The sequence below is a fragment of the Lepus europaeus genome, chromosome 20 (assembly GCF_033115175.1).
Source record: "Lepus europaeus isolate LE1 chromosome 20, mLepTim1.pri, whole genome shotgun sequence".
In the NCBI taxonomy this organism is placed as follows: Eukaryota; Metazoa; Chordata; class Mammalia; order Lagomorpha; family Leporidae; genus Lepus; species Lepus europaeus.
In genome coordinates, this window is record NC_084846.1 from 56,747,589 (window position 1) to 56,768,548 (window position 20,960).

At 40.1% G+C, this 20,960-nt stretch overlaps 1 protein-coding gene across 1 annotated transcript in view; it reads right to left on the minus strand.

Moving 5' to 3' along the window:
- Nucleotides 1–321: 321 nt before the first annotated feature.
- GTPBP10 (GTP binding protein 10) overlaps nt 322–20,960 on the minus strand; it is a 36,251-nt gene continuing 15,612 nt past the window's right edge. Inside the window, exons 7-10 of the mRNA XM_062178834.1 lie at nt 20,412–20,519; nt 18,472–18,549; nt 13,910–14,033; nt 322–3,852 (exon numbers count right to left, since the gene is read on the minus strand). Of these exons, the coding sequence (XP_062034818.1) occupies nt 3,563–3,852; nt 13,910–14,033; nt 18,472–18,549; nt 20,412–20,519 (600 nt within the window). The 3' untranslated portion in view covers nt 322–3,562. The remainder of the gene's footprint in view (nt 3,853–13,909; nt 14,034–18,471; nt 18,550–20,411; nt 20,520–20,960) is intronic.

The window sequence follows — 20,960 nt, forward strand, 5'->3', positions numbered from 1 at the left end:
GCTTAGAAAGCAAATAAGCACAGAATTAAAAGGAAACACTTAATGGTACGAGAAATGAATAAACCTGAAATTAAATACCCTTGAGAGAGTTTTTCCCAATTATGTTTACCATTTAAAGGAAAACAAAATTCACCTACTGTGATAAATAATAATATGGATATTGTACAATGACATTGTGGTCAACAGTGCTCCCTTAAGATCATATGGCCTCCTGATACTGCAGCTGTCTTGGTTTGTAGAAGTAAACTCTATCATGTCTGTGCAACTAACTAACAATGGAGGTCTCAGAGTGTGCCTTCTGTTAAGTGACGCCTGATTGTATATCACAAAAAGCACAATACAGTAAGCAAACTGGAATTCTGTTTATTCGTAGATAAAATCTTCAGAGCACAAACCCATCTTCACAGTACAACATATCTAGTATTTAACAATTTGTTAGTATTCTTGTATTTCATGACAGTAAATAAATCTGATGTAGCAAGCCCAGTAAGAACTATTGGAAATCAATATTTGTTATATATAGTATATTGATACTCTGACTACTCAGTAATATAATGATTAAACATTCCAACCAGTATAGATTTTGAAAAATGTATTTTGAAAGGTAAAAATGCAGTCTTGCTTAATGAAAAAATAAATTGCATCTGAGATAATATTAAAATATTTGATTCAAAATAAAGCTTTCAAAATTTTATTTTATATATATTCTTAAACTTGGCTATTTACTCTTTAAAAAATTATTTATTTGAAAGACAGAGCATTATGGAGAAGAGGAGGTGGAGGAGAGAGGAAGGCATAGGTAGAGGTGGTAGAAGAGAGAGGGAGGTATTTTCCACCTGCTAGTTCACTCCCAGATAGCTACAACAACTAGGTCTGGGCCAGGATAAAGTCAAGGAGCCAAAAACTCCTTGCAGGTCTCCTACCCAGGTGGCAGGGATCCAAATACTTATGCCATTTTCCACTGCCTTCCCAGGCACGTTAACTGGGAGCTGGATCAGAAGCGGAGCAGTCACTACTTGAACCTGCACTCCAATATGAGATGCTGGTGTTGCAAGTGGCATCTTAACCCTGCACCACAACACCGGCCCCTGAAATATATATATATATTTACATACATACATATATATTTATTTATATACATTTATTTATTTATATTTATTTAATAAAACATAGAAGGAATCTGGATTTTTTTTTGTCTAGAATAAAAATCAAATGTCAGAAAAGGTTACACGGGGTACTCTCAGTAACTAGAAAAACTAGCAAGTAGAACTTTTTGGTGAGTCACATAATGAACCGCTTCAGTTAATTGTGCAGCAGTACCCTGGGCATTACTGATAGCAAACAAGATACTACTCCTCTCAGCCCTCAACACACACATACTATCCTTTGCCATAGCGCACACTGGGACTATGATGTCAGAACATTTTAAATTCATGCCATGAAACTATCCTCACATTGCTCCTTGTTTCTATGTAGAAAATATACTGCTGAAAAAGAAAATAGAAGCCACACTGAAGCTACAAATGTAAAACACAGCCAATATTAATGATCACGCTGAGGTACAGATTCCAAATGCTTTTCTCTACTCATGCTTTTGTTGTGACCTGGAACCACGTCATTCCAACCCCATGCACTTTCTGCTACGGGATGCAAGATCCATGAGGGCAGCAGATCCTGTCTGTTCTCTCAACACAGTTTGTAAAGCACCTTGCATAGTGCCTGGCACATGGGAGACACTCAATAAACACGGGTGTGAAGAAAAACTAAGACAGGAAGAGCCTGTCTGAGGACTAGCATGGGAGTTAGGAGTGGAGGGCAGAACAGGGAGTACAAATGGAACAACACTTGTAATCCAACCACACTGTCAAGTTAGAAGAAATTTAAGTCTAGAACAACAAATTTTAATTCAATACTTTCCAAAAGGACAAATAGCCTTATATAAAGACTTTCTTAAACATTAAATTTCAAAATAAATGCTAAGAATTTTAAAGTAGCAGAGCTTTTTAAAGCTCATTAACTTGCTACTATTGTGTAAAAAAAAGGTTGGAAAAAGTTTATAATAATGAAGTCATCTGGTACTGTTTGAATTTTTAAGATAATAAACATAATTATAAAACTCAGCTAAAGGGAAAATGTCCAATTTTTAAGTATTTTTTAAACACTCCAGCAGAAATTTAGAAACTATAATCTCTTACAAATGTATTAGTATATTGTGGCCAGCGCCGTGGCTCAACAGGCTAATCCTCCGCCTAGAGGTGCTGGCACACCGGGTTCTAGTCCCTGTCGGGGCGCCGGATTCTGTCCCGGTTGCCCCTCTTCCAGGCCAGCTCTCTGCTGTGGCCTGGGAAGGCAGTGGAGGATGGCCCAAGTGCTTGGGCCCTGCACCCGCATGGGAGACCAGGAGAAGCACCTGGCTCCTGCCTTTGGATCAGCGCAGTGCACCAGCCGCGGCGGCCATTGGAGGGTGAACCAATGGCAAAAGGAAGACCTTTATCTCTGTCTCTCTCTCTCTCACTGTCCACTCTGCCTGTCAAAAAACAAAACAAACAAACAAAAAAACTAAAGATATTAGTATATTGTATAAAATCTGCATTTCTTATTCTCTTTGCTAAAATATGAAGTGGACAATGAAACAGACTAGGATATAAGAAAATAAAACAAAAAGATCAGCCTCTTTCAAACCAGGGAAAAAAAAATTCTATGATATTAAGGAAGGAATTATTTTCCAAGAGCACAAATCACATCTATCATCTGGTTTCTGCTAAATATTATCAGTAATCTTTATTTTCATTGAACACTTATTCAAATTTAGGGTTTAGAAGTTTTCTCTATTGGGGAACTAGTATATTTAGTTCAGTCAGGCACATGACAAAATCAAAAGCAAAGTCTAGTTGCTTATTTTAGTAACAACCTAAGGAATGCTTCTCCACAATTTAAAAAACTGATCTCAGTACAGGTATCCTAAGTAATGAGTATCAGAGAATGTTACTATAGGTAGGTTGGCTATAAACTTGTAAAATGTAGCTTTCAGTTTTATTATTGATACTTAACTACAAGAGAATAATTTAAAAAGGTTTAATTCTTGAATGACAGTACATATGTCAGAAGGTTACTTATAACATTTTTCAAAATATATAATAGCTTTCAAATTAACACAGTTCCAATACCGTTTTTAGTTGACACATACAAATTGCATGTATTTATTGTTACAACAGGATGTTTTTGAGATATGTATAAACTATGGGGAGGCTCAGCTGAGCTAAGTAACACACACTCTTTAGACATTGATTTTTTGTAGTGAGAGCATTTAAGTCTTACTCTGATTTTTAAAATCCATTTTGTACACTAGACCTCCAGGACGTACTCTGTGTCCTTTGACCAGTATCTCCCCATTCCCCACCATCCCCAGGCCCAGTAACCACTGCTTTCTCTGCTTCCATGATTTCCAGTCCCCACACAAGGGGGATCACACGGTATTTGTCTCTTTGTGCCTGGCTTATTTCACTTAATAGTAGATTTCCCAGGTTCATCCACATTGTTGTAAATAATATTTTCTTATTTCTTAGGGCCAAATAGTATTTCTATCGATACCACTGTTAGCAGACTTCAATTCTACCCCTTCTGGAATTGTGACAGCATGCTTTGACGGTGGCTCACTGGATGTCTGTAAATTCAGCAGCTGTTTCTTACGATATGCATTGTTTTCCTGGTCGGCATGCTCGTCCAGTGACTTTCTTATACAGTCCTTTAACTCCTCAATCCCTTCTCCGGTAGCTGCAGAGACCGGGATGATGTGCTGGAACGCCACAGTCCTCTCTGGAATCATACTTCTTTCAAATAAATGCAGAAAATCTGAAACAACACAAATCTAAGCTGATTCTCAAGGTCTTTGAAAATAAGTTAAAACTGTTAGGGTTTTGATTTGTGAAGCAGGGCACTGAAAACTGTTGAGTTCTTTTTTTTTTTTTTAACTGACACATAAAAATTGTGTTTATGGGGTATCACATGATGGTTCTATACACGTATACAATGTATACTGTCCAATCAGGGTAAACATACCTATCTCCTCAAACGTTTAACATTTCTTTAAGGTAAAAATATTCGGAATTCTTTAAAAAAAAAAAGAAATATATAATACACATCATTATCTGTGGTCATCCTACTATATAACTGAACAAAACTTATTTCTGCTAATTATAACTTAGTACCCATCCCTGCCCAGCCTCTGGCAACCACAATAACACTCTTAGCACTGATGAGATCAGCAAATTTAGGCTGCACTTGGATGAACTCATCTGGAACTTGGCTTACTTCACTTCGTTTAAGGAACTCTAGTTCCAACCAAGTTTTTGCAAATGTAAGATCTCTTCCTTTCTATGGTGAAGAGTATTCCTTTATGCATATGTAATATGTACCACATTTTCTTTGTCCATTTATCAGTGAAAGACACTTAGGTTGTTTCCATTTCTTGGATACTATGAATAGTGCTGCAATAAACGTCGGAGCACAGATGTCTCTTCCATGGAGAGATTTCATTTCCTGTGGATATAAACCCAGGAGTAGGAAAGCTGGGTCATTTGGAAGCTCTATCTGCAGTTTTGGAGGAACTGCCTTTCTGTTTTCCACAATGGCTGTACTAATTAATGTACATCCTACCAACAGTGTGTAAGGGTTTCCTTTCCTCTACATCCTTGCCAGCACTGTTAGCTTTTGTCTTTTTTTTTTTTTTTTCTGACAGGCAGAGTGGACAGTGAGAGAGAGACAGACAGAGAGAAAGGTCTTCCTTTTCCATTAGTTCATCCCCCAGTGGCCGCTGCGGCCAGCGCACCGCGCTGATCTGAAGCCAGGAGCCAGGTGCTTCTCCTGGTCTCCCATGCGGGTGCAGGACCAAATGACCTGGGCCATCCTCCACTGCACTCCCGGGCCACAGAAGAGAGCTGGACAGGAAGAGGAGTGACCAGGACAGAACCTGGTGCCCCAACTGGGACTAGAACCCGGTGTGCCGGCGCCGCAGGCAGAGGATTAGCCTATTGAGCCACAGCACTGGCCTCTTTTGTCTTTCTGATAATAGTCCACTGCAGTTTGATTTGCATTGCTCTGATGATCTGTAATGCTGAGCATATTTTCATGTACGTGTTGACCATTTCTTTTGTCTTCTTTTAAGAAATATATTTTTATATCTATTGTCCATTTTTAAAAAAGATTTATTTATTTATTTATTTATTTATTTGAAAGTCAGAGTTACACAGAAAGAAGAGAGGCAGAGAGAGAGAGAGAAAGGTCTTCCATCCACTGGTTCACTCCCCAGATAGCCACAATGGCCAGAGCTGCACTGATCCAAAGCCAGGAGCCAGGAGCTTCTTCCAGGTCTCCCATGTGGGTACAGGGGCCCAAGGGTTTGGACCATCTTCTATTGCTTTGCCAGGCCATAGCAGAGAGCTGGATTGGAAGTGGAGAAGCTGGGACTTGAATTGGTGCCCATATGGGATGCCAGCACTGCAGGCAGCGGCTTTGCCAGTTACAGCACCGGCTCCTCTATTGTCCATTTTTAAATTGATTTTTCACTGTTGAATCCTCATATTTTCTGTATATTAACCCTTTGTCAGATTGGTAGCTTGTAAGTATTTTCTTCCATTCTGTAAGCTCTCTCTTCACTCTGGTGACTGTTTCCTTTGCTGTACAGAAGTTCTTTATTTTAATGAACTCCTTCTATTTTTGCTTTTAGTTCCTGTGCTTTTGGGGTCTGATCCAAAAAAAATTCTTGCCCATTCCAAAGTCCTGAAGCATCTTCCCAAACTTCTTCTCATAGTTTCAAAGTCCTTATATTTGGATACATTTTAAGTTGATTTTTATATATGGTGAAAGATAAGGGTCTGGTTTCATTCTGCAGATGGAAATACAGTTTTTCCAGGAGCATTTGCTGAAAAGTCTATACTTTTCCCAATATGTGTTCTTAGAACTTCTGTCAAAAATCAGATGCTACAGATGCAAGAATTCACTTCTAGGATCTGTGTTCTGCTTCACAGGTCTATGTGTATGTTTGAATGCCAATACCATTCTGTTTTAATTATTGTAGCTCTGTAATGTATTTTAAAGTCAGGTAGTGAAATGCCTCCTGCTTTTGTTCTTTTTGCTCATGATCACCTTGAGCATTCAAGAGCCTATTCTGGGTTTTCTTTTATGGTTCCACACAAATTTTAGTAGTTTATCTATTTTTGTGAAAAATGTCATTGGTATTTTTATAGGGATTTTACTGAATCTGTAAATTGCTTTAGGTAGTATGGACATTTTAATGACAATGATTCTTCCAATCCACGAACACAAGATGTCTTTTGATTTCTGGCTATATTCTTCAATTTCTTTCACAGTGTTTTACAGTTTGCACTGTAGATATCTTTCATGTCTTTGATTAATTTCATTAATAGGTATTTCATTTGTTGCACTGGAAATGTGATTTCTTCCTTGATTTCTTTTTCAGATAATTCACAATTGGTGTGTAACAATGCTATTGATTTTTCTGTTGACTTTGTGTCCTGCGACTTTGCTGAATTTATTTACAAGTTTGGTAGCATTTTGGTGGAGTCTTTGGGTTTCTATATAAGTGATCCTGTCACCTGCAAACAGTGACAATTTAACTTCTTCTTTTCCATTTTGAATACCCTTTCTTTATTTTACCTAACTGTTGGAAATAACATTTTTAATTCATTTTTTCCCTTCTTTGTCTTGTAAGTTTTCAGATTCTGGTAAGCTTAGGATTTTACTAATGATAATGTTAAGGCTCTTCAAGATAAATACTTAATAAATATATTTTTCAATGAATAGATTTTAAACTAAGTATAAATAGAAGATAAATCATAAAATGATGCACTTATAGAATTAATAAATTTTGCTTTGGGAGGTTTCAATAAATGAGGCAACAGATTATTTGAAAGGAATTTGCCATCAAAATAACAACATCATTTATAACGTGGAACCTTCTAGCTGGCCTCAGCACATAGAAAAACTTTAAATTCCCCAAAATAGGCCAGCGCCGTAGCTCTATAGGCTAATCCTCTGCCTTGCGGCGCCGGCACACCGGGTTCTAGTCCCAGTCGGGGCGCCGGATTCTGTCCTGGTTGCGCCTCTTCCAGGCCAGCTCTCTGCTATGGCCACAGAATGCAGAGGAGGATGGCCCAAGTCCTTGGGCCCTGCACCCACATGGGAGACCAGGAGAAACACCTGGCTCCTGCCTTTGGATCAGCGCGGTGCGCTGGCCGCAGCGCGCTGGCCGCGGCGGCCATTGGAGGGTGAACCAGCAGCAAAAAGGAAGACCTTTCTCTTTGTCTCTCTCTCTCACTGTCCACTCTGCCTGTCCAAAAAAAAAAAAAAAAAAAAAATCCCCAAAATATACCTACTCATTACTGATGCTAAGATCCATACTAACACTGAAGAGACAGTGGGGAGAGCGGAAGGGGAGATCATTTCTACTCCACATCACATCAGGCCACAGTGGCTGAGAGATGCTTTATCTCTCCTCTTCCCTGCCTCCATGGCATGGAAGCGGGCAGCATGATGGGTTAACAATACTATGAATCAGAAAAGCTGGACTGCAAGCCATTGGACAAGTCATCAGGGAGCTTGGTTTCTGAGATCTGAGGACCCCAAAGGAAGTCCAGAGAAGCCCACTCAGGAATCACCACTGAAGGCCTACATTTTGTTTTAAGATGGTCTAGGATAGCTACAAACTCTTGGGTTACCAGACTACCTCTGAAAATTCTCTTCTCTAAAAGACCTACAAGCAAACAGAATAACCTTATAAAGCAAATGACATTAACAAATAAAGACTGGTATCAGGAAATGTCTATATTCGAAGACTAACTCATTAACGCAAGAACAGCTCTACCATGTATGTTACACAGAGGAAACTTTTTGAGAGAAGAAAGATCTTCTGATGCTGTCCGCTAGTTTTAACATAGTACATTTACCCAACTGTTATTCCAGAGAGAAAACAGTACCATTAAAAACATGTGAGGCACTTAACCAGGCACCCTACTTTTCCTTGTTTCTACATGAAGCCCCCTATTAGTCTCAGAAAACTGAAAGTATCTCCACCATAGGGTGAAAGTGTTCGGCAAAGGTCAATGTTCAAAACTGTAGAGCGTCGCATAAAGTGATCCATTTGGGAAATTTCTTTCTTTTTTTTTTTTTTTTATTCTACAATTTCTTTTTTTTTTTTTTTTTTACTTTTATTTAATGAATATAAATTTCCAGTGTACAGCTTATGGATTACAATGGCTTCCCCCTGCCCCCCCATAACTTCCCTCCAACCCGCAACCCTCCCCTCTCCCACTCCCTCTCCCCTTCCATTTGCATCAAGATTCATTTTCAATTCTCTTTATATACAGAAGATCAATTTAGTATAAAGATTTCAACAGTTTGCACCCACATAGAAACACAAAGTGAAACATACTGTTGGAGTACTAGTTATAGCATTAAATCAAAATGTACAGCACATTAAGGACAGAGATCCCACATGAGGAGCAACTGCACAGTGGCTCCTGTTGTTGACCCAACAAATTGACACTCTAGTTTATGGCGCCAGTAACCATCCTAGGCTGTCGTCATGAGTTGCCAAGGCTATGGAAGCCTTCCAAGTTTGCCGACTCTGATCATATTTAGACAAGGTCATAAAAGACAGAGTGAGGATAGTAACCAATGATCCTAAGAGTGGCATTTACCAGGTTTGAACAATTATACAGCATTAAGTGGGGAAGAGGACCATCAGTACACACAGGTTGGGAGTAGAGCCATTGGTGGTAGAGTAGAGGTTATGATTACAAAGGAGTGAGGCCCAAGTGCACTAGACAGGGCCTAGAACAAAGGACAGAGTCATTATTAGAGGAGCTAAGAAAGGTGCTGTCTAAGCTACAAGTAATTTTTCTGATTGAGAGGCAAATAGAACCTGATAGAAGGGGCTTGATAATAATCTGGTGGGCTTTAGGCCTTGTAAATTCAGAGGCCCAGACCTATCTATCTCTTCCCATGGGGTATATCCTAAGGGAGGTGTGAACCTCCTAGGGGAAGGCACTCTGTTGACTTTCATTACTTGGCTGGCCTGGGAGGAGAGCTGGCCAGGTAAAGGCAGGTGGCATCTCTAACAAGAAATTTACAGTTCTGCCTGCAATGTTGCTCACCCTACTTGACCATCCCCTCAGCTGCAGTGGTCACTTTGGAAGTTGGGCTGAGTGAAGGGCTTTTCAGCTTAGAGCCAATAAGATCTGTGGCTCTGACCTGGGCATCCTTCGACTCCAGGGCAGGTCCATTTCCAGTGATCCAACTCTTGGCAGAGCTGCCAGGGCTCTTCACAAGCTGACTTCTGCTGAAGCCCAGGCTTACCACATTGAAAGCCACTGCAGTGGACTGGCCTGTTGGGTCTCCTGGAGGGCAGATCACTGTACAGATCAGCCATTAATAGGCCTGCCACCCATTGCTTCTGATGCCGAGCTTTCTTTTCCTCCTGGTTTGTGTTAAAGCAGACCAGAGGATGCAAGTCAAGGGAGTGCCCGTATCCCATCTCTAATCTTCGGTGGCCTGAACTACAAGTCTATAGTCACAGGCATGTTCTGTAGTAGTTTTTCTAAGGTAGACAATGCCCATGAGGAAAATTATATTCTCACTTTAAAACTTTCTTTCCCTTTGGTCTGAAAGGGAGGTTTTTTCTACTTACTGTATACTTCGCTGATGGCGAAGTGAATCTAGCTATGAGATTATTATTTGAGTTCTTATTTTGGCTATGCTATTGCAGAAAAATGTTAGCCATCTCTTTTATAAGGTCTAAAGATTAAAATGTGCATCCTACTGATTCCTTCATAATAGAATTAGTTTCCTACCTTGAAGAGAATAGAGAAATGAAAGAACAAGTTGGGCTTAGAATAGAGAAATGAGGGAGCAAGTCCTAGATCGCTTGCTGACAATAGCAATATCACATGAATACTTAGCAAACCGTTTCAACCATTAGATAACAACTTAAGAAAACATTTACCAGAAGGTCCAATGCCTTCTATAAATTTTAAGAATCATGTATTTGAAAACACCTCTTAAATATCTAACATGGTGTAGTTTGTTTAGCCAGTAAACTTAAGCACAACCATCTAAAATGTTTTTAGTTTCTTTCTACCAACAAGTCTAAAACATATGATACACAGATTCAGGTCCCACAAATTAAAATGTATCTTTGATTGATTTTAGCAGCTTAAATTTATGGACAATCTTATCTATAAGCCATTTAAAATAAAACTCTTAATAAAATTTCCCCTTGTGGACATACAATATGTACACACATATAATATAGCATAATAGACCAATATAGCAATTTTAATAATAGCTTTTAAAATCTTTAACTCTTTTTGTAGATTGCCAATTGATTTGAATTGCTTTTTCTTCTTAGTAACCTCAGTTAACCATACTTTCTCTCAGTTGGTACTGTTAATACATTATTGGCTTCATCTGTTTACAGAGCCATCCCAAAGTACTGAATACAATAAAAGTGGCTGGAAAAAGTCCATAGGAACCTATAGGAGGACAGCTAAACACAGAACTAACAATGCTTTAGTTTTATGAGCAGCAGATCATATATAACTGTGGATGACAAAAGACTTTAAGTCGCCATGTTTAAAATTATAAACTCATCAACCAACAAGAGGCACTTGCTTACTTCACAGTATTTTTGAAAGCACCTGTAGGATTTTACAAGTATTTAACCCTTTAAGCCTCTGGGGCTTTCTCATTAAGATAACTATCATGTCTAGTAACACAAGATCATTAGACTTTTTAATTCTCAAACATTTGTATTAATAGCATTTTCCATTATAGAAACTTAAAGTCTGGTACCACATCATATCTTGACAGTACTTCTAATATACTCCAAATAGACTGATTAGTTGGTGTCTCTATAAGATGAGAGACATAGGTCCTTCGATTTTTTCAGTTGGGCCCAAACTGGAAAAACCAAAGTCCAGGATTTACTGGAAATTTTAGAGACCAGATTGTTTGAAACTTTGATTTTTTGAATGCCTGTCAAGAATGCCAAGAAGGCTCAAAATCCAAAATATCTGGTTGAAATAAGATTTCTTAAAATCATGACATAACATAGACCAAATTTGATCATTGTTACAAGGTGATTATTCAAATTTTTGAAAAAAGCACATATTTAAATAACCCATAGCTCTTAATAAAAATTCAGCTGTTTTTGAACAATTAGAATTTAACAGACATCAAGAGAACATAATAGATTACTTTAACACATTGCTTTAACAGAGCATCAGAGTTTAATTCTATGTCAAAGAGAAATTGAGCTTCCTGTGATCTTTTGCTGTGAGGTTTCCTTCCTTTACCTTCTTTCATATTGGTGACCATGTTTCTGTGTTTCTGTGTGTAACACATCTTTAAGCATCTTTTGCAGGGCAGGATGAGTGGCAACAAATTCTTTCAGTTTCTGTTTGCTATGAAAAGTCTTAATTTCACCTTCATTCACAAATGAGAGCTTTGCAGGATATAGTATTCTGGGCTGGCAGTTTTTCTCTCTTAGTACCTGGGCTATGTCTCGCCATTCCCTTCTAGCTTGTAGGGTTTCTGATGAGAAGTCTGCTGTGAGTCTAATTGGAGATCCTCTAAGAGTGATCTGACGTTTCTCTCTTGCACCTTTTAGGATCTTTTCTTTATGTTTCACTGTGGTGAGTTTGATTACAACATGTCGTGGTGAGGATCTCTTTTGGTCATGTTTATTAGGGGTTCTATAAGCTTCCTGTACTAAGATGCCTCTGTCCTTCTCCAAACCTGGGAAATTTTCTGCTAGTATCTCACTGAAAATGCCTTCTAATCCTTTCTCCCTCTCCATGCCTTCAGGAACTCCTAGAACCCGAATGTTGGGTTTTTTAATAGTATCCTGTAGATTCCCGACAATATTTTTTAGATTTCTAATTTCTTCTTCTTTTCTTTGGTTTGCCTGTTTCCTTTCCTGTTCTCTGTCTTCTAAGTCTGATATTCTCTCTTCTGCTTCGCCCATTCTGTTTTTAAGGCTCTCTAATGTGTTTGTCATTTGATCTATTGAACTCTTCATTTCATTATGATTTCTAGTCACTATCAGAGTTTCTTGTTCCACTAGTTGTTTCATTTCATTTTGATTCCTCCTTAATATTTCACTTTCACGAGAGAGATTTTCTATCTTGTCCATGAAGGATTTCTGTAGTTCAAGAATTTGTTTTTGAGAACTTCTTAATGTTCTTATCAATTTTTTGAGATCTGCTTCTTGCATTTCTTCAATCTCATCATCTTCATAATCTTGAATTGGGGTGTCTTTTTCATTTGGGGGCGTCATAGTTTCTTCCTTGTTCTTGTTAGCTTGGTTTTTGCGTTTGTTGTTTGGCATGTTGGAGATATTTGGTTTCTTCAATGTGGTGTTTTTTCTTGTTACACTATGGCTCTAGATTAAGTGGACTGTCTGCTTTCAGTGGAGCCTTAGAGGCTTGAGATGAGTGTGGACTGAGAGCTGTGTTTGGTTCCTCAGGGTTGAGGGTGTGTCAAGGATGACACTCCCAGGTTAGGTGTGGTAAATCTCTCTTTCTTTTTTTGATTTAAAAGGGAAGTAATTCCACACAGCTGAAGGTAATTGGAGGTAGTTAGCAGGCAAATGATATACCCACAGGAGCCAGAGATTGGAAGCTCTTTCCCAAGGACCACACAGGGAATCTCTGCTGCCCTCAGTGTGGGCTCCAATTCTCCTGCAGTCTCCCACTGGGTTGCCAAGTTAGATGCTAATCTCCTGTTATTTCACCCCTCCCCACAGAGTCAGGTTTTTCTGCTAGGCTCAGGGCTGGTGCAGACCTGAGGTCGCCCTGCTTATGACGTATGTCCAAAATGGCGCCTGCTCTGTCTTGCTCGCCTTTGAGAGGTGAGCAGAGAGAGAGAAACTTGTGTCCGTATCAGTCACTTTTTAAATTTTTTTTTCTCTCTCTTCTAGTTAGCCTGGTGAACTTTTCCCCACGGAGTTTCAAGCCTCGTTCCCTCTAGCCTCCTCTTTCCGCTTGCCTGCTGGTATCTCGGGCTATGGAGGTTCAGCTCACCTCGCGTTCCAGCGCTGGTGCGTTGAGTCTGCCGCTGGTGTCCCGAACTTGGGCTCCCGCGCTCTCCACGCAGGTCCACTGTGAATCACTAGTTCCGGAAGAGTTTCCTCTGCTGTTTCATCCCCTACTCTTCCTTGACCCTGCAGTATCTCCACTTATATTATACTTTCTCTCCCCCCGGACTAAGTGTGCTCCCTGCCTATTCCGCCATCTTCCAGACTCTCCCATTTGGGAAATTTCAAACAAATACTTTCAAAGTAACAAGATCTATTTTTCTGTGTCGCACACACACAGGATTCATGTTCTTTCTAGAGGACTAATACTCTTGAGAGACCTACAGAGTTGACGTTGCAAAGCAGCACAGCTCTACAGAACTATTGGCTCTGCTTTAAAATTTCTGGTGTACGAGGGGAGTGAAATTCTGGAGCTTGCAGAGTCTGTCAATTAAAGTGGAACTCTTCAGGGAGATGCTGACTTCTTCCTCCTTTCATCCAAATCCCATGCACTCTATTTAAGGGTTCAGTTTAAATTTTATTTGTTTATGAAGCCAGACCTTTTCAGTTCAAATTAATTTTTCTTTTTTTTTTCCTCCTTTAACTTACTTACTGTGCATATCACATTCTGAAACTTGATGATTGTATTTACAATGTTATTTAAATGAATCAAATAGTAAGTGTTGTTTCTTCAAACATCCATGGTTTTTAAAAGCAGAAACTGTCAATTTTCTTTTCCAGTGATTATAACCTTCAGCCTTCTCTGTAGAGAATGAGTATCCATTACACTGAGATTAAATGAATAAATGGGCCTACCTTTAGGGTTCTGGAGTTGGTTCATTAGGTCCTGGAATTTATCTCGTGCTCCAGGCAAGTCCATTTTATTCACTGCCAGGAGTGCAGGTTTTGTCTGAAGTTCTTCTTTGTACAATTCCAACTCCTTTAAACCAAAAAAATCAAGGAACTTTACAAAAGTTACCTATATGAATTACTTACTGGCTAATGTCTTTCTTTAGTAGTATGGGTAATCTAGAGTCTGTTCACATTACTGAACTGTACTGAATCCCAACAACCACAAAATTAGAAAAGGAAACTCAGAAAGTGTTCCTGGCTAGGTCATATGTTAGTATATTTTAGCTCACATGACATCCTAGAGATAGCTAGGATTGTGTCCAAAGCCAAATACTGAGCTGCACACAGATGAAATTTAGATAATTTACTGTTTTACTTACAGTATTCTCAGAAAAAGTAAATGTACTTAAGGAGTACATGTCCATGACTTTGCATTAAGCAACCATTTTTTAGATATGACACCAGAAGCACAAACAAAAACAGATGAGATTTCATTAAAATTAAAATTCTTGGATTTTCTTGCTATTGAGTTATTTGAGTTCCTTATATATTTTGGATATTAAGCCCTTACCAGATATATGGTTTACAAATATTTCCTCCCATTCCACAGGCTGTCTCTTCATTCTGTTGTTTCCTTTGCTGTGCAGAAACTCTTTAGTTTAATGCAATCTCACTTGTCTGTTTTCACTTTTGTTGCCTGTGCTTGGGAATCATATGCAAAAAATCACTGCCCAGAGACCTGTGTCAAGCAGCTCATGCTTATATTTTTTTCTAGCAGTTTCACACTTTCAAGTCTTACTTTTAACTAATTTTAATTCATTTAAAATTGACTTTTGAATAAGGGATGGGATTAGGATAGAATTTTATTTTTCTGAACATGGGTATCAGGTTTTCCCATTTATTGAAGAGACTGCTTTCTCCCCCATTGTGTATTCTTGGTATCTTTGTTTTAAAAATTAGTTGACTACAAATGTAATAATTTATTTCTGGGCTCTCTATTAAGATTTATTTTTGTGGGGGCCAGATGCTATGGCACAGCAGATTAAGCTGCCATCTGCAGTGCCAGCATCCCATGTGAGCACCAGTTCGAGCCTCGGCTTGCTCCTCTTCTGATCCAGCTCCTGTTAATGTGCCTGGGAAAGCAGAAGAGGATGGCCCAAGACCTTGGGCTGCTGCACCCACATGAGAGACCAGGATACAGGATTCTGTAATTCTGACTTGCAAATGAATAAATCATTTTTTTTTTAAAGTTTATTCTTGTTTCTTTGAAAGGCAGAGTTATAGACAGTGAGGGAGAGACAGAGACAGAGATCTTCCATCTGTTGGTTCTCTCCACAAATGGCAACAACAGGCAGAGCTAAGGCAGGCAAAAGCCAGGAGTCTGGAACTCCATCTGGTTCTCCCACTTGGGTGGCAGGGGCCCAAGCACTTGGGCCATCTTCCACTGTTTTCCCAGGCCCATTTGCAGGGAGCTGCATTGGAAGTGGAGTAGCCTAGACTGGAAGTGGTACTCATATGGGACGCTGGTGTCGCAGGTGGTGGCCTAACCTGCTGCACTACAATGTTGGCCCCTGGGTTCTCCACTCTGCTCCACTGGTTTATATGTATACTGTTATGCCAATACTAAGAAGTTTTGATTAATATGGCGTTGTTGCAGAGGTCCTGACATTAGGTACTGTGAAGTCTCCAGTTTTTCTGTTTTAGCTCAAGATTGCTTTGGCTACTTAGATTTTTAAATTTCTGTTTATAATGCCATTGGACACAGTACTGAAGTGTAAATCACTTTTGGTAGTACAAACCAGATTAAAACTGGGTAATCTGAATAGGTAATTTTCAGAAGACATATAAATGGCCAATCATATACCAGAAAATGCTCAACATCACTAATCATCAGGGAAATACAAATTAAAACCCCAATGAGATATCATCTATCAGAATGACCATTATCAAAAAGGCAAAAGATAACAAATGTTAGCAAGAGTACAGAGAAAAAGGAACCTTTGTACACTGTTGGTGGTAATGTGAATTAGTATAGACATTATAGAAAACAATATGGAACTTCCTCAAAAAATAGAACTATCATTATGTTCAGCGATCTCACTTCTGGGAATAGATGCAAAGGTAAACAAGTCAGAGTATCACAGAGTTATCTACACTTCCCTGTTCACTACATCATTATTCATACTAGCCAAGATATGAAATCAACCTAAGTGACAGATGAATAAAGAAAATGTGGTATACATAAACAATGGACTACTATTCAGTCTTAATAAAGAAAGAAATCCTGGGGCCGGCACTGTAGTGTAGCAGGTAAAGCTGCTGCCTGCGGTGCTGAAATCCCTTATGGGTGCCAGTTCAAGTCCTGGCTGCTCCACTTCCAGTCCAGCTCTCTGCTATGGCCTGAGAAAGCAGAAGAAGATGGCCCAAGTCCTTGGGCCCCTGCAGCGGGCTGGGAGACCTGGAGGAAGCTCCTGGCTCTGGATCAGTGCAGCTCTGGCCATTGCAGCAACCTGGAGAGTGAACCAGAGGATGGAAGACCTCTCTCTCTTTGCCTCTCTTAAGAAAAAGAAAGGGAGGGAAGGAGGGCAAGCAAGTCTACCGCTTTAAATAACATGGAGGACACGGTGCTCAATAAAATAAGCTGGGCACAGAAAAACAGATATGGCATGATCTAACACATATGTGGAACCTAAAAGACTGAACTCACAGAAGGAGAAAGCAGAATGGTGGTTGCCAGAGGGTTGGGTGAGTGGGGGTGGGGGTATAGATCAAGGGAATAAAGTGTGAGTTAGGATGAATAAGTTCTCGAGCTCTATTACACAGCACAGGGACTACAGTTAATAACAATGTACGGGGGTGGCTGCTACAGCACAGCAGGCTAAGCCACCACTTGGGACTCACATACCCCACACAAGAATGTTTGGTTCAAGTCACTGCTACTCTGTGCTTCAGATCCAGCTTCCTGCTAATGTACCTGAGAGGCAATGGCTGATGGCTCAAGTATTGGGGTTCTTGCCAGCCAGGTGGGAGATCCAGAAGGAATTCTTGGCTCCTGGTTTTAGCCTGACCTACTCTCAGCTGTTGGGGACATTTGGATATGAATCAGCAGATGGAAGATCTCTTTCTGCATATCCCTCGCTCTCTGCTGCTCTGCTTTTGAAATAAGTAAATAAATAATTAAAAAAAAAAAAAAAGTATTGTGGGGGCCGGTGCCGTGGCTCACTTGGTTAATCCTCTGCCTGCGGCACCGGCATCTCATATGGGGACCAGGTTCTAGTCCCAGTTGCTCCTCTTCCAGTCCAGCTCTCTGCTGTGGCCTGGGAAGGCAGTGGAGAATGGCCCAAGTACTTGGGCCCCTGCACCCCCACGGGAGACCAGGAGGAGGCACCTGGCCTCTGGCTTCAGATCAGTGCAGCGCCAGCCATGGCGGCCATTTGGGGAGTGAACCAATAGAGGGAAGACCTTTCTCTCTGACTCTCTCACTGTCTATAACTCTGTCAAATAAATAAAATTTTTAAAAAATGTATTGTGACTGGCATTGTGGCTTAGTGAATAAAGCCATTGCCTATGATGCTTACATCCCATATGAGCACCACTTTGAGCCTTAACTGCTCCACTTCTGGTCCACCTCCCTGCTAATGCACCTGGGAAAGCAGCGCAAGATGGCCCAAGTACTTGGGCCCCTGCCATCCATGCGGGAGACCTGGATGGAGCTCCTGGATCCTGGCTCCAGCCGCCCAGTCCCAGTCATTGAGGGAAGCGGGGGAGTGAAAGAGCGGATAGGAGGGAACTCATTTTCTCCGATTCTCAAATAAATATTTAAAGAAAAGAGCCTAAAAAGTAGGTTGAAAAATAGTTTAAGTAGCAACAAAATCAGATTATGGTGTAGCAAGCTAAGAATGGAGAATTTTTCAAGGAGAAATAGGCAACATGTCACAGATGAAGCAAGAGAAAATATAAAAAATATATAATAAGGATTTGGAAGCCCACAAGAGTTTTATCCATTGTAATAGTTTAAGGAACAGATAAATATTGCAGAGCTGGAGTTTAAATAATCCTTTAAACCTATAAAAAGTTGGAATATGCATTTATTCTTTTTTTTTTAAGATTTATTTATTTGAAAGGCAGAGTTACAGAGAGGCAGAGGGGGAGAGAGAGAGAGAGGTCTTCCATACGTTGGTTCACTTCCCAGATAGCTGTAACAGCTGGAGCTATGCCGATATGTAGCCAGGAGCCAGGAGCTTCTTCCCAGTCTCCCACCTGGGTGCAGGGGCCTGAGCACTTGGGCCACCTCCTGCTTTCCCAGGCCACAACAGAGAGCTAGATCGGAAGTGGGGCAGCTGGGACTCAAACCAGCGACCATATGGGATGTTGGAACTGCAGGGGGCAGCTATACCCGCTATACCACAGCGCCAGCCCCAACATTAATTATTATGCTATTTCATATAATCCCCCATGCCTATTCATCAGATCAGATACAGAACACAGTGAAAAAAAAAAAAATAAAAAAGAATAAAAAACCCTACTTTTGTAAGCAGTATTATGGTTTCAAAGGCAGTTCTGTAATGAGTTTGGGATGAAAGCTGAAATCCAGAAATATCGACCTGGAAATGGAGAGGAAAGAGATAGTTCATAACATATGAAGAATAGCTGCATTACATGTTTTGAAATGCCTTATTCTCTCAAGCTAACAATAATTTCTCAATCTAAACTCTATTGGTAATTTAGTAATTCAAAGTAAGCAAAAGAAACTGAGGTGTCAAGATAACTATCAGTATAAAACACAGGAAACTAGTTTAGATAAGACTATACAAACATTGACAAGCATGAAAGAGTGCTATAATAGCATGTTGGAAATCTTAAGGAGCTACATATTGACACCTGATAAGGAAACAATGCAATTTGCATCTCCATACTATAAACAAAAGTTAGTTCCTGTATTTGGCTCCCATTTGAATAGACTCAGTGAAGTAACAAATGCTATTACAATCACCATTGCTTAAGATAAGGAATTGTTCTAAGAAATGTGACTTCCCAACAGGCCAGTCCACTGCAGTGGCTTTCAATGTGGTAAGCCTGGGCTTCAGCAGAAGTCAGCTTGTGAAGAGCCCTGGCAGCTCTGCCAAGAGTTGGATCACTGGAAATGGACCTGCCCTGGAGTCGAAGGATGCCCAGGTCAGAGCCACAGATCTTATTGGCTCTAAGCTGAAAAGCCCTTCACTCAGCCCAACTTCCAAAGTGACCACTGCAGCTGAGGGGATGGTCAAGTAGGGTCAGCAACATTGAAGGCAGAACTGTAAATTTCTTGTTAGAGATGCCCCCTGCCTTTACCTGGCCAGCTCTCCTCCCAGGCCAGCCAAGTAATGAAAGTCAACAGAGTGCCTTCCCCTAGGAGGTTCACACCTCCCTTAGTATGATATACCCCATGTGAAGAGATAGATAGGTCTGGGCCTCTTAACTTACAAGGCCTAAAGCCCACCAGATTATTATCAAGCCCCTTCTGTGAGGTTCTATTTGCCTCTCAGTCAGAAAACTTAATTGTAGCTTAGACAGCACCTTTCTTAGCTCCTCTAATAATAACTCTGTCCTTTGTTCTAGACCCTGCCTAGCATACTTGGGCCTCATTCCTTCGTAATCATAACCTCTACCACCAATGGCTCTACTCCCAACCTGTGTGTACTGATGGTCCTCTTCCCCACTTAATGCTGTATAATTGTTCAAACCTGGTAAATGCCACTCTTAGGATCATTGGTTACTATCCTCACTCTGTCTTTTATGACCTTGTCTAAATATGATCAGAGTCGGCAAACTTGGAAGGCTTCCATAGCCTTGGCAACTCATGACGACAGCCTAGGGTGGTTACTGGCGCCATAAACTAGAGTGTCAATTTGTTGGGTCAACAACAGGAGCCACTGTGCAGTTGCTCCTCATGTGGGATCTCTGTCCTTAATGTGCTGTACATTTTGATTTAATGCTATAACTAGTACTCCAACAGTATGTTTCACTTTGTGTTTCTATGTGGGTGCAAACTGTTGAAATCTTTATACTAAATTGATCTTCTGTATATAAAGAGAATTGAAAATGAATCTTGATGCAAATGGAAGGGGAGAGGGAGCGGGAGAGGGGAGGGTTGCGGGTGGGAGGGAAGTTATGGGAGGGGGAAGCCATTGTAATCTATAAGCTGTACACTGGAAATTTATATTCATTAAATAAAATTAAAAAAAAAAAAGAAATGTGATTTCACCATGGCACAAACATCACACAGAGTACTTACACAAACTAAGACAGCTGCATCCCTACTAAGCCATGTAACCTTATGGGACTACCACCGTAAATGCCAACGGTTACTGACTAAAATGTTATGCAGTCTATGACTGTACTTTCTCTTCAAATCTTATCTACAAAAGTAATCTATGAACACTAAGTTCATTCATTTGAACATTACATTGGTATGCACATGACTTACAACAAAAAGTAGATGTCTAGTTCTTTCTATATGCTTGAGGAATTTGTGGCCCATTCCTTTGTTCATATGTGCTCCTTCTATCAAACCAGGGAGATCAGCTACAGATATCTGATAAAAAGTAAAGGTTGGTTGAAAAAGAAAAATATATGAAAACTACAAGTCCAATTACACCCCATTTTCATATTTCAAATATTGTTTCAAATTTATGATCACTACTATAACTTTGAAAAGCCAACATATCTTTATAGTAAAACTAATGTATATTTTTAAAGATTTATTTATTTGAAAGACAGAGTGACAAAAAGGGAGAGAGAGCAAGATCTTCAATCAATAGGTTCACTCTCCAAATGGCTGTCAATAGCCAGGGCTGGGCCAGGCAGAAGCCAGGAGCCAGGAACTCCATCTGGGTCTCCCACAGAAGTGGCAAGGGTTCCAAGGATGGAGGCCATCAACCACTGCTTTCCCAGACAAATTAGCAGGGAGCTGAGAAGGAAGCAGAATAGCTAGCACACAAACAGAAACTCCCATATGGTTGCTGTGTTGCAAACA